This window comes from Hakea prostrata, chromosome 4 (assembly GCF_041222555.1).
Source record: "Hakea prostrata isolate BN-2017 chromosome 4, UWA_Hpros_2, whole genome shotgun sequence".
NCBI classification, from domain to species: Eukaryota; Viridiplantae; Streptophyta; class Magnoliopsida; order Proteales; family Proteaceae; genus Hakea; species Hakea prostrata.
The window spans coordinates 46,690,947-46,702,622 of record NC_142603.1 but is presented as its reverse complement, the minus strand read 5'-3'; the positions used below and the strand labels follow the sequence as shown (position 1 = coordinate 46,702,622).

At 37.7% G+C, this 11,676-nt stretch overlaps 1 protein-coding gene across 1 annotated transcript; it reads left to right on the top strand.

Moving 5' to 3' along the window:
- The first annotated feature begins 3,137 nt into the window (after positions 1-3,137).
- On the top strand, positions 3,138-4,433 carry LOC149019171 (histone H2AX). The gene is made up of 2 exons (XM_089154488.1): positions 3,138-3,409; positions 3,528-4,433. The coding sequence occupies exons 1-2, from the start codon at positions 3,212-3,214 to the stop codon at positions 3,747-3,749; spliced, it is 420 nt and encodes a 139-aa protein (XP_089010614.1). The 5' UTR covers positions 3,138-3,211; the 3' UTR covers positions 3,750-4,433.
- The last annotated feature ends 7,243 nt before the right edge of the window (positions 4,434-11,676 follow it).

The window sequence follows — 11,676 nt, the reverse complement described above, 5'->3', positions numbered from 1 at the left end:
GATTGCACCATCACCAGCCATCGAAAGTGTTGGAGTGCTTTGTCAGCACCAACCACTGTTGCAACTATGGTTTCACTGGTGGCTTGGTTATTTTGAATTTTGCGCTTTTGAATGTATGACTTTTTTGAGATTGTCTTTTCATATTATTTTGTAACGAGTTGTTTCTTTGAGTTTATGCACTTTGAATTTTCTGTAATCTTGATGATTATTTAACATTTTTTAACCATAATTGAAAAATATATTTTAAGTGTAAACTTTATTTTTCATTTTAAAGACAAAGGATTTGGTTATGGAGTTCATAATGTATTGATGAACAATTTTGGAATTTTGTTGGGGGTTTATTACCCAATCAACCCATAACTGATTACAAAAGTTTTTGCACTAGCTTTATGTTATATTTGTTTACTTGCATTTAACACACAAACTCTAAAGGGTGAATGACCAGACAAAGAGGAAATACCCATAGCATTAAACACAGAAAAATATGTCCTACTATTTCCAAGATGTGTGAGCCATCTTTATATTTTGAAAGGTGGTCGTCAAAGTTCTCAATGTAGACGAATTTCATAGCTTGCTACTAGTCAAGTTCATGTTACTATATCTGGACTTGTGAAAGATGGTGCGGATTAGATTACCAATGGAGAAGTCTATTGTAGCTTGCTACTTGTTGAGCTATTATCTTAGAAACTTGTCCCTGTGGATTTAGATTTGCACTATTTTGATCAGCCTTTTCTATCTGCATTGTGGACATAATGGGAAACTTATCATTTGTCTTGAATGAATGTAACTCACAAATTTGTACAATAAGTAGACATCTTAAAGTTTTTTTGGCATTTTGCACAGATAAAAACATGTTATCTGTAACAAAACCAGAGACAAAATTGAGGACAATTAACCAAGAAAAACAAAAATAAAATTCAAAATCTAAAAAGAGATTTGAGATTAAGTGTTGGTCATTTATCAATCTGGATAATCAAATGGTTTTTCAAGTTATTCAAATTAAATCCATTCACAGAATTAGGGTAACCAAACAGTTTTTCAGATAGATTCACTTGCAGAATTAGGGTAGCCAAATGGTTTTTCAGACAAGTTCATTTTTTAGAATGAGGAGAACCAAACAGTTTATTTTACGAATATGATCCTACAGAACTTAATTCCACTGAATTGTGATTCTTTATAAACACGATTCTGATGTTGACTCCACATAATTGCGAAACCAAACACAACCTTAACCTATTTCATACTAGGCTTTCCCAATCTTCTCCTGTACAAGTTGGGCGTCATTACGCACATAATAATGTATTTGTTGAAGCCACTCAAATATTTTAATCTTCTTCTACCCTGTCTCAATCTTCTTGATGACCAATTGCTCCATCTTTTTCCTTGGGACTTCTAGTTGTCGTCATAGTTGTGCAAGGACTCGTTAAAACTCTTCATGTCTAAAGTATTATCGTCCACTAAATCATCAAATATTTTCTCTTTTCCTTTCTCTCCTCAACTAACGCATTAAACTTTAACAGCTACTCTTGCTGCTTTTCGTATTGAATACATGATTTATGTTGTGCAATCTTACTAGCATTCAACTTACTGAGATTCAAATCCTTGAGGTGGTGTTAACTCTAATACCAAATGTTAGGTAATTGATATGGTGGTAGCTCGATACCAAATGCTATGTACTTGACTGGTGTACCAAAAGCTCATGGCCGATTTGATTGCTAATGCTTCTACTACAAGGCTTCTTGAGCACCACAACCATAGGCAATCAAAACACCACCCTTCCATCATGGTTTCTTCCAACAACTTTGTACCATGCTTTTTTCCCATTTGCTTGACTTGATCCATCTACATTAACTTTTATCCAACATTCTTCTATGCATTTCCATTTTATCCTTCTACCACTAGCTGCGATATCATTTGTGTTGTATTCGTATGTAAATTGTGTAGCATGTTTGATAACTTGTTTTGGTGACTTTGATTCCTCTTGAAAAATGCCATATGTATAGTTCATCCATATGAACAAAAGGAGATTGAGACGGAAGAACAAATTCACCCATATGGCAGGGTCTAGAATTTTTGCTTGATCCAAGAATGCAATTCCAAATCAATATTCCAAAGTTATTGATCAACTGAATCCCTAACAGTTGTGCTCAAATACTAGTCATCTTGCATGTATAATAGCTTTCTTTAGTACAACAAAAACAGAATTATCAAAGGTGTCAATTTCGTACAGTATTAGTGTTCTATATTTTATAGCATATCAATATGGTAGCAATACATTTTATTCATTTCATACTGTACGTAGTAACAAGTGATACATGTATGCCATGCCATTACCATATTTGTTGGCATGAAATAATACTAATATTTTGCACAACATACTTTATTTGTATCAATTTTGTCTATATGGTCTATACTATAAATCAAATAATACAAATATATCATACTACTACTATATTAAAATATTTGATACAATGTACTATGGTTTAAGCGACACAATTTCAACATGAATAAATGTTACACTCAATAATCATATAGGGTTTAATAGTAATTCTCATTGTATATGAGTTTGGTGAAAGAAACGTGATGAAAAGGTGATTCAGACTCATAAATTTAGCTTCATCCAACCTTATGGTGAAAGAAACGTGATGAAAAGGTGATCCGAACTCATAAATTTAGCTTCATCAAATCTTGCGGTGAAAGAAACGTGATGAAAAGGTGATCCGGACTCATGAATTTAGCTCTACTTGATCTTGGGGTGACATAAACGTGATGGAAAGGTGATCCGGACTCATAAATTCCCGCTAAATACTTTACATTTACCAAAAATAAAAAAAATTAAGTGCCTATCCGTGTGAGAGTTTAGTAGCCGTCTGATTTTCTTTTTTCTTTTTTGGGTAGAGTTAAGAACCGTCTGATACATCAGTTGTTTTAGAATCCAAAAACAACCGCGAAAAAGGGCGTTTCTGAAAATCGAATATTTTGGGGGGCCCCCTTCTTACCCCGCGAGAATTGCCACGTTGGCGATCCGCACCAACTCAAGCTAACCAATAAGCGTATAGAATCCTAGGAATCAGTCACCGACTCGACCCCTACTTAAACCCTCCGCTATTTCACTTCACGCTTAGTTCCATCTTCAACGCAGTGTCTCTTCTCGCGAGTGTACAGTTTAGGGTTAGGGTTTCTGAAATTTTGATAGATCGAAGAAGAGAAAATGAGTTCAGCGGGAACAACCAAGGGAGGGAGAGGGAAGGCCAAAGCGTCCAAATCGGTGTCAAGGTCGCACAAAGCAGGCCTGCAATTCCCCGTTGGAAGGATTGCTAGGTTTCTCAAGGCTGGTAAATATGCTGAGCGAGTTGGTGCTGGTGCTCCAGTGTATCTTTCCGCTGTTCTTGAGTATCTTGCAGCCGAGGTTAGATTGTAGTCTTCGATTTTGATTTTTCTTCTTGGTTTTGCCTTTGATCGCTACTTTAAAACTGGAAACCTGTAATGATGGGGTTTTTTTATTTATTTTAAATTCCTTTGTGTAGGTTTTGGAATTGGCTGGAAATGCTGCTCGAGACAACAAAAAGAATCGAATTGTTCCGAGACACATTCAACTTGCGGTGAGAAACGATGAGGAATTGAGTAAGCTTCTGGGAACTGTTACCATTGCTAATGGAGGCGTTTTGCCGAACATTCACCAGAACCTTTTGCCTAAGAAGGTTGGGAAAGGAAAGGGTGAGATTGGATCTGCTTCTCAGGAGTTCTGAAGGGGTTTTGCGAACTGTTAGATCAGATGTGTAAAATAAGTACTCCATTATTCAATGTGTTCTTCCCCTTTTTTTTCTTCAGTCATCCTTCCCTGACAGAAATACTCTTCTTCTATAGCAGAAAATATAATGGTTGAGCAATTTTCGGAAATGAAATAGTGGTTATTGCCGTGAATCCAATTGTTTTCATCGTGCATCTAAAACCCTAATTTTCACTCATTGATCGGAACCCTAATCGATTATGAAATTTAAACCGACTTCAACTTCTTTAGGGTTTTATGGGTAATTAAACGATTCTTTGGCAATGGGATCGACTGTTATCATTTCGTCCATTGAATATCAAAATCTTCTCTTTCGATATCAAAATGTAAAACCTTGAAACTCGATTTGCGGAGGTTGTTGTGAATGTGAATCGCTGTCAATATGGGAATTCGAATATTTTATCCTACAGAATGATGGCGCCAATTTGAAAGAAGAACCGGTTCGTAGTTTTCGGGTTTTAAGAATTTGAAATTTCTTGCCGACTTGACCGATTTTAAATTGGAATTGTGACGCATGTCCCAATCTTCAAATGGGTTTCTCATTGGTGCCTTTGTTGAGACCGTCCGATTCTTTGTTTTGTTTAAAGTGACCATCTGATTCCGCCTCCCATATTCGTTTTTGAAAAATGAAATTTTTATACGGGTTTCTTTGTGCGTTACATACTTACATGTGCGTCCGTGGGATGAGCAAATGTATGAACTGAGATTTGGGTTACTTTTCTATGATGCTTTCTTTTTTTTTGGACAAGCCACATGGAAGGTTATAAGGGTTCAAGACGGTTTCTGAAAAAGTCTTAGCAAAGCTAGCAAGAAAATCAACACAAATGTTAGATTCATGGACGAATACAACTCTGTGAAATCTCTGTTTGATCTTCTGAATATCATCAAAAATATCCTGCACCACCCAAGGAGTGTTTAGTGATTCTGTAACAATCTGAATGGCTATTTGGGAGTTCGATCGAATTTGTAGTTTCGACACACCATGACGATCGGCTTGAGTAAAGCCACACATAATTGCTTTTAATTCCATCTTTAGAACATTAGCTTCCTCGACCTGCTGCAGCAGCCAAATATTACAGTCGGTTGAGTTTCTTCCAATTGGTCCATACCCACCTCGATTACCCCTTACAGAGCCATCACAATTTACTGCTATCCAGTCATTAGGAGGTTTTACCCAATGATATAGAGTGCTTTGTTTGTGTTTCATCTTCACTCTGATTCTCCATTTTTCAAAGAAACTCAGGTTATTATAGTTGTCTTCGATAAATTCTTGAGAATTAGTGAATCGTTACGAGTATCGGCAATGATAATGATATGCGCAAGAACAACCACTGTCGTAGAGTTATCTCCCTTGTGGATGCGATTATTTCTAGCATACCAAATGCGATAAATAGTTGCTGTACATGCAAAGCATTTCACCTTGCTTTTGAGATTGGCACTTGGCCAGTGAGAGGAGATCCAATTTAATTCATCAGTCCATGTGTTCAATGGAGAACGATGGTATCCACAGAGTGCAAGCACCCCTTGCCAAATAAACTTGGTAAATGAACAATTGAAGTACAAATGGTCCATGGATTCAGCTGCTTGATGACAGAAAACACATGTTGGATCAACTTGGATTCCTCATGATAGCATGATGTCTTTAGTGGTTAGGCGTTTATGGTATGCAAGCCAAGAGATGAAGGCATAACGGGGGTGAGTACCATGATTCCAAACTAGCTTTGACCATGAGACTTCATCATTGCAACGACGAAAGGCATTCCAGGCGGACTTAATAGTAAATTCCCCATTCGCCACAGGGGTCCAGATGACCTTTTCTACTGCAAGACGAGGATGAAACCGAATAGATGAGATTTGATTCCAATAGTTAAAAATAGCAGTGTCAGTGATGTTTTCTCTCCAAATCCCAGGGCTTGAACATAATGATGCCACCTTTTCCGCAAGGTTTTGACCGAGTGTTTCTACAATGAGCTTGTCATTCCGACGAATAGGGCTATCCTGTATCCAAGGATCATCCCACAAAAATGTGGAGGTCCCATCTTTCAACAAAATTTTAGAGTTGGAGAATACCTCTTTTCGAGCTTTAATAATGCATCGCAAAGTGTATGAGCATTGATTTGGTTGTTGTAGGCCCCAAATCGATTGATTTGCCAGCCATCTATGATGAATATAAGAGGTCCAACATCGGGTACGATTAGTTGCTAAACTCCAAAAAAGCTTCATAAGAAACGCATGGTTCCATTCACGCAAATTTTTTAGACCAAGGCTCCCCTCCTTTTTTGGTCTACACACCATCTCCCAAGCAACTTTATAGTTGCCGATTCAAAGGCACCTTTCCACAAAAATTTAGCTAGGATCTTTGTCTAGTTTCGGATTATGCTAATTGGAATGTAAAAAGCACTAGCCCGGGGAGAAAAAAAAGATCCCCATTAAGACAGACCGTATCAGTGCCAATTTGCCCGCATATGATAGTACACGATTTCTCCAAGAATTGATGCGATTGTTCACCTTTTGAATGAGCAGATCATAATTCATATTGTTGGGCTTTGTTAATGTAATTGACACGCCTAGATACTTGAACGGGAAGGTACCAGTTGGAATATGCAAGGTATTTTCAAAGGTCTCCATAGTGGTGAGAGAGCAATTTCCATAGAGAATAGATGACTTCTCATGGTTAATGTAGAGACCAGTCTGAAGAGCAAGACCTTGGAGGGCATTACAGAGGTAAGCTGCATTTTTGCAAGTGGCAGCACCTAATACAAAAAGATCATCCGCAAAAGCTACTGTCGTGATTTGAGGGGCTTTGCAGTGAGGGTGATAATCAAAGTTACCCATGGTAGTAGCATAAGTGATATCATCAGTGAACACCTGCAGAATTATATTGAAAAGTAGTGGTGACATGTGACACCCTTGACGAAGACCTCTATTTGCCGTGAATTTTGGTGAATAGGCACCATTTACAAAGGCCACATACCCTGGGTTAATGTTGCACTGATATACCCAATTTATAAAAAGAGGTGGGAAATTAAGCTTACCAAGCAACTTGAGGAGGAAATCCCACTGGACCAAATCATAAGCCTTTCTGATATCGAGTTTTGCCGCGAATCTGGGTGTACCCATATTATTCTGATATCCATAGAGAAGTTCTTGAACTAGAAGAATATTATCAGAGATCTATCTTCCTTCAATAAATGCGTTTTGACTAACGCCCACAAGTTTAGTGACCACCTTCTTTAGTCTGTTAGCTATGATTTTTGCAATAAACCGGTAAAGAAGAGGGGAGACTGTAATAGGTCTATATTCTGCAAATGAGTTATGTACGCTACCCTTGGGAACTAGACTGAGGCGAGAGAGCTTTACTTGGTCAGGCAGCCAAGGTCTTTGAAAATTCCCTAATCACACAACAGAGATCCTTGCCAATAATGTCCCAACTGCTTTTATAAAAACCTGTGCCGAATCCATCAGGACCTTGGGCACTGTTGTCATCCATGCCAAAAATTACAGACTTGATTTCTGAATCAGTGACATGCTCAATTAACAAGGCTGCTTTATCCAGTGGGAGTGACCGATCGATAGATATATTAAGATTTTCACAAATTATGGGGGGAGTGCCGAGTAAAAGGACTCAAAATACTTTCCGACTTCAATATGAATGAGGTTAGGATCGGTTAGAATATTACCATGCGAGTCCGAGATGGAAGAGATCGCATTGCGTCGCCGCCGATCTGTATTGCTCTATGAAAGAACCTTGTATTATCGTCTCCTTCAGTCAGCCATCGAACTCTAGCATCTTTGGCGGTACTCGACTCCCTAGCAAAGTATAGGGATTTGAGAGCTTCGGTCTCAACTTTCTCCTTCCGAATGTTGATGTAAGTAACCGATTAAAAGCAATGTGATTCTGAATTTTCTTTACTTCCTCTTGTCTCTCAATAATTTATCGATCTAAGTTTGAAAATGTTCGTTTGCTCCAAGATTTAAGACACTTCTTAACCTCCTTGCACCTTAGAAGAAAAGCACATATTAGAGAGCCAGGCTGGTCACGGCTCCAAGCTTCGGCAACCAATGGGAGGAAATCAGGATGGGAAGCCCAATGGTTGTAAAAGGAGAAGGGCTTTCCATGTGGGTTAGGCGAGAATCCCCAGTGTCAAGAACCATAGATGAGTGGTCGGAGACACCGGTGTTAGAGAATCTAACCGAAGAGTAGGGGAAAATATCTTGCCAAGCGGGTTTGTTACCACACGGTCTAATTTGGAATTAATTCGTTGTTGCCCTTGATGCTTATTACTCCAAGTCTTTGAGTACCCTATCCACCTAAGATCCTGAAGGTCACAATCAAACATGCATTGCCAAAGGCGCTGTCTCCTGGAAAGAAAGGGTAAGACCGCCCCGCTTGTCCCCAACATGCATATATGCATTATAATCGCCAAGAGCAACCCATGGTTCGGTGACAGGATTGACTTGACGCAGGGATGACCATAATGCTTCACGATTCTCAGAGGTGTTATCTCCATAAATAAAAGATGCAAAGAAGCTTTGATGAGACTGCTTCATGGAGACTTTGGTGTGTATAAGCTGTGGATAAGAAAATGTAGAATTGGCAGAATACTTTTCTATGATGCTTCTCCGCCACAAATGTGAGGGGCCTACATGTGGATAATGATAAGAAAATGTAGAATTGGCATCATGATGGACCTCATGTGGGCTCCACTTAAATTTGTAATGCAACAATGTCAGGAGAGTTTTTTTTGGTAGATGTGTTAGGAGAGTTTTGGATCACCTTTTCATCAGGGAGGCTCATGTGCATTGGATTTACATGAAGTGTGGCTTGTGTGGTGTTTTTGGCCATTGTCAATCAATCAATAGTGACTGGAGGCCCATGGAGTGTGGGTTTGTTGATAAAGAATTTCATGTTTCAATGAAATATCTTACTTTAAGAGTTTTGTGGGATGGAAATCATGGAATACATAATCATGCTTATATTGAAAAAAGACCAAAAAAAAAAAAAAAAAAAAAAAAAAAAAGAAGAAGAAGAAGAAGAAGAAGAAGAAGAAGAAGAAAAAAAGAATACCATAATTATGGCTCTCGAAATAAAATTGGTTGATTTATAAAGTTTTTATATTAACTTTACATCAATTCTAGGGCCAACCAAGCAATTTGGTAAATTCATTTTACTCCATTTGCAATTAAACTACATAAAAGGAAAAAAAATTTACCCAAAAAAGATGTAAGAGAGAAAAATAATTCCACTCGTTTCACTCTATTTTCCTTCACTTTCCTTTCCCGGCCTTCATTTCTCTTTCCCTTTTGACTTGCAAGCAAACACATTTTTAATGTCTTCATAATAATATCAAGGAAAAGTATTAGTGCCACTTTTTGAGTTTTTATACTATTAAGATGTTACTTTTGTGCCTCATTAATAGCACAAAGAAATTATACCTTTTAATTTTAAAGAATCAATTTTTTGAAAGAAAAGAAAATATAAATATAAATATAAATATGACATTTTTCTCTTAATAAATGTAAATAACATTAACTCTAAAAGGAAGGAACTTTAAATCCAAATCGTATTAGTCGTAAAAGGAAGTAAGATTATGGCAACAATTCTTTGATTTGTCTCTTCGTTGCATTGATTTAGCATTCATGCCCCTTGTTTGAATATTAAGTAACAATGAGAGTCAAGTTTTTGACTTTATGCTTGAAAGAATACCACGTGCCTAAAGCATATCCAAATAATATTTGTTTAGTAACTTGACATATTAATGACTTGGACAAGGAAACATCCGACTGAGAGGACTGAGAGTAAAAATTGTAGGATCTTCCGTACCATGAGGATTTACTTTGTCTTAGGTGACAGCATTTCTTGGAGGGTGAGAAAGTTGATCCCAAATCATTCTCGATTTTTGAGTCCTCATCACCAATAGGGCTTCCAAAACCAAGTATCATATCACTTAGAAGAGCTTGGTAGTTTTTTTTTAATGGGAAAAGCAAACTTGATATTATAGAACATAAAACATTACATAAGAGTATTTACAACTACTCCTGGAGTACAACAGGGTTCTAAGGAATCCCATTGAATTTCCTAGAGAACACAAGACTGAAGTGAAAACATCAAAGTAGGCCAAAGAATAATATCAAAATGAGCCTGACCAAGCTTGATGGATAAGTTCTACAAAACTAGTGCTATAGGATAAGGCTAACCAAAGGAAAACATATTGGCGAAATTGCTGAATTTCAGCCAATTCAGTGAGGAATGAAACAAAAATGGGGGCGGAATCGATTTATTCCACATATTGCTAAAAAATCAGTGATTTTTCGCGAACTGACGAAATACAGGCGAAAATCTCTGATTCTTCACAAAGATTGCTAGAATGTAGGCTGTTGTTGTAGTGATGCCTCATCCTCTTCTTCTTGCTCGAGTTCTTCCAAACCTCTCCCCAAAGCCCACAAACCCTTTCCCTGAGATTGCACCTTGCACTGCACCTCTGAAAAATGTCAAACCCCACTTGAAATTGTGTTTGCACCTTTGAAAATGTCGAACTTCACCTGAAACTGTGTCTGCACCTCCTAAAAATGTCGGCGAACAATCAACAAATTCGTTGGTTTGCCTAGTTTCACTAAAGGGCGAATCGGCGAATCTTGCCAGAATATCGCACCTTGAGGCCAACACATTTCATTCGGTTTGGGCAAAAGGGAAGATAAGGTAGGGTTGTTAGACCAAACTTGCTGAATTGAAAGTTGAAGTGACGCCTTTGATACGCCTTACAACCCTCCATCTAACACAACTTCCAGAAGAGTTTCAAAAGCATCCTTACCCACTTGAGTATGTACACAACGACCCTTACTCACCAAAAAGTATCCTCATCTCCAAAGCTTCAGAGGAATGTTCCAGACACTTGCAACCACCAAAGTATCTTTAGTATTATATTAATCCAACTATTAAAACATGATGTAGATGAGGGGATGTATGGTTGAGAGAAACTTTGAAAATATGTGATATCATCGGGTGGTTTTACATTAAGCTCTTTTAGCCAGTAAAAGATCATCTCTAGAACATTACCTGGTTTTACTAACTTACCATTTTTCACCAACCAATATCTAGCTTTCCAAATGTAATAGCAAGAGACAGCAAAGACATAAATAAAGCATCTGAGTAAGGATTTATGCCACCTTAGTTCAGAGCACCAGTGACAACATAGTTCAAATAAAGAACCAGCTTTACAGAATTATATCCTTAAGCCCAATGGTCTTGCAAAATGGATGCGTTTAGCAACTTGACAACTCAAGAATAAATTCCAAGCAGTCTCAATTGATTGAGAACAGAAGGGCCAATATGGATCCATTAGTTTTTCCCACTTAAAAATCCTTCCTTTTACTGCAAGTCCATTATGAAGTAATTTCCAAAAGAAGGTCTTATATCAAGGGTGTAAAGGTAATTTAAGAAAGAAATTCAACCATTTGATGTACTTAACTCCATCCAAATTAAGATTAGGAGAAAGATGTAATGCAGCCATCCTAGTAGTGAACTTGCCGTTCTCGGATAAAATACACTGCCAATGGTCTTTTTCAGTAGAAATCTTGGTTTCAAGAATCTCAGACACAAAATGAATAGGAAATAGAGCAAATAAGAGATCGATATTCCAATTCCCATTTTGAATAGCTAGATTAACCTTAGTTATGCTAAGCGAAGGTTTAATATTTGGTGGAATTGAACGGGTAGGCAAAGAGGGAATCTAGGGATCCAACAAAAAATAAGTGGAAGATCCATTCCCAATCCTACGCATAACCAGGCTTTTCAAAGTGGGAAGCGTCGAAGCATTGCTATTCCAAGCCCGAGAGCCTTTCTTCTCCCACAGTTTTGGGTCAAAAGGGGAGGTTGAAGGGAAATA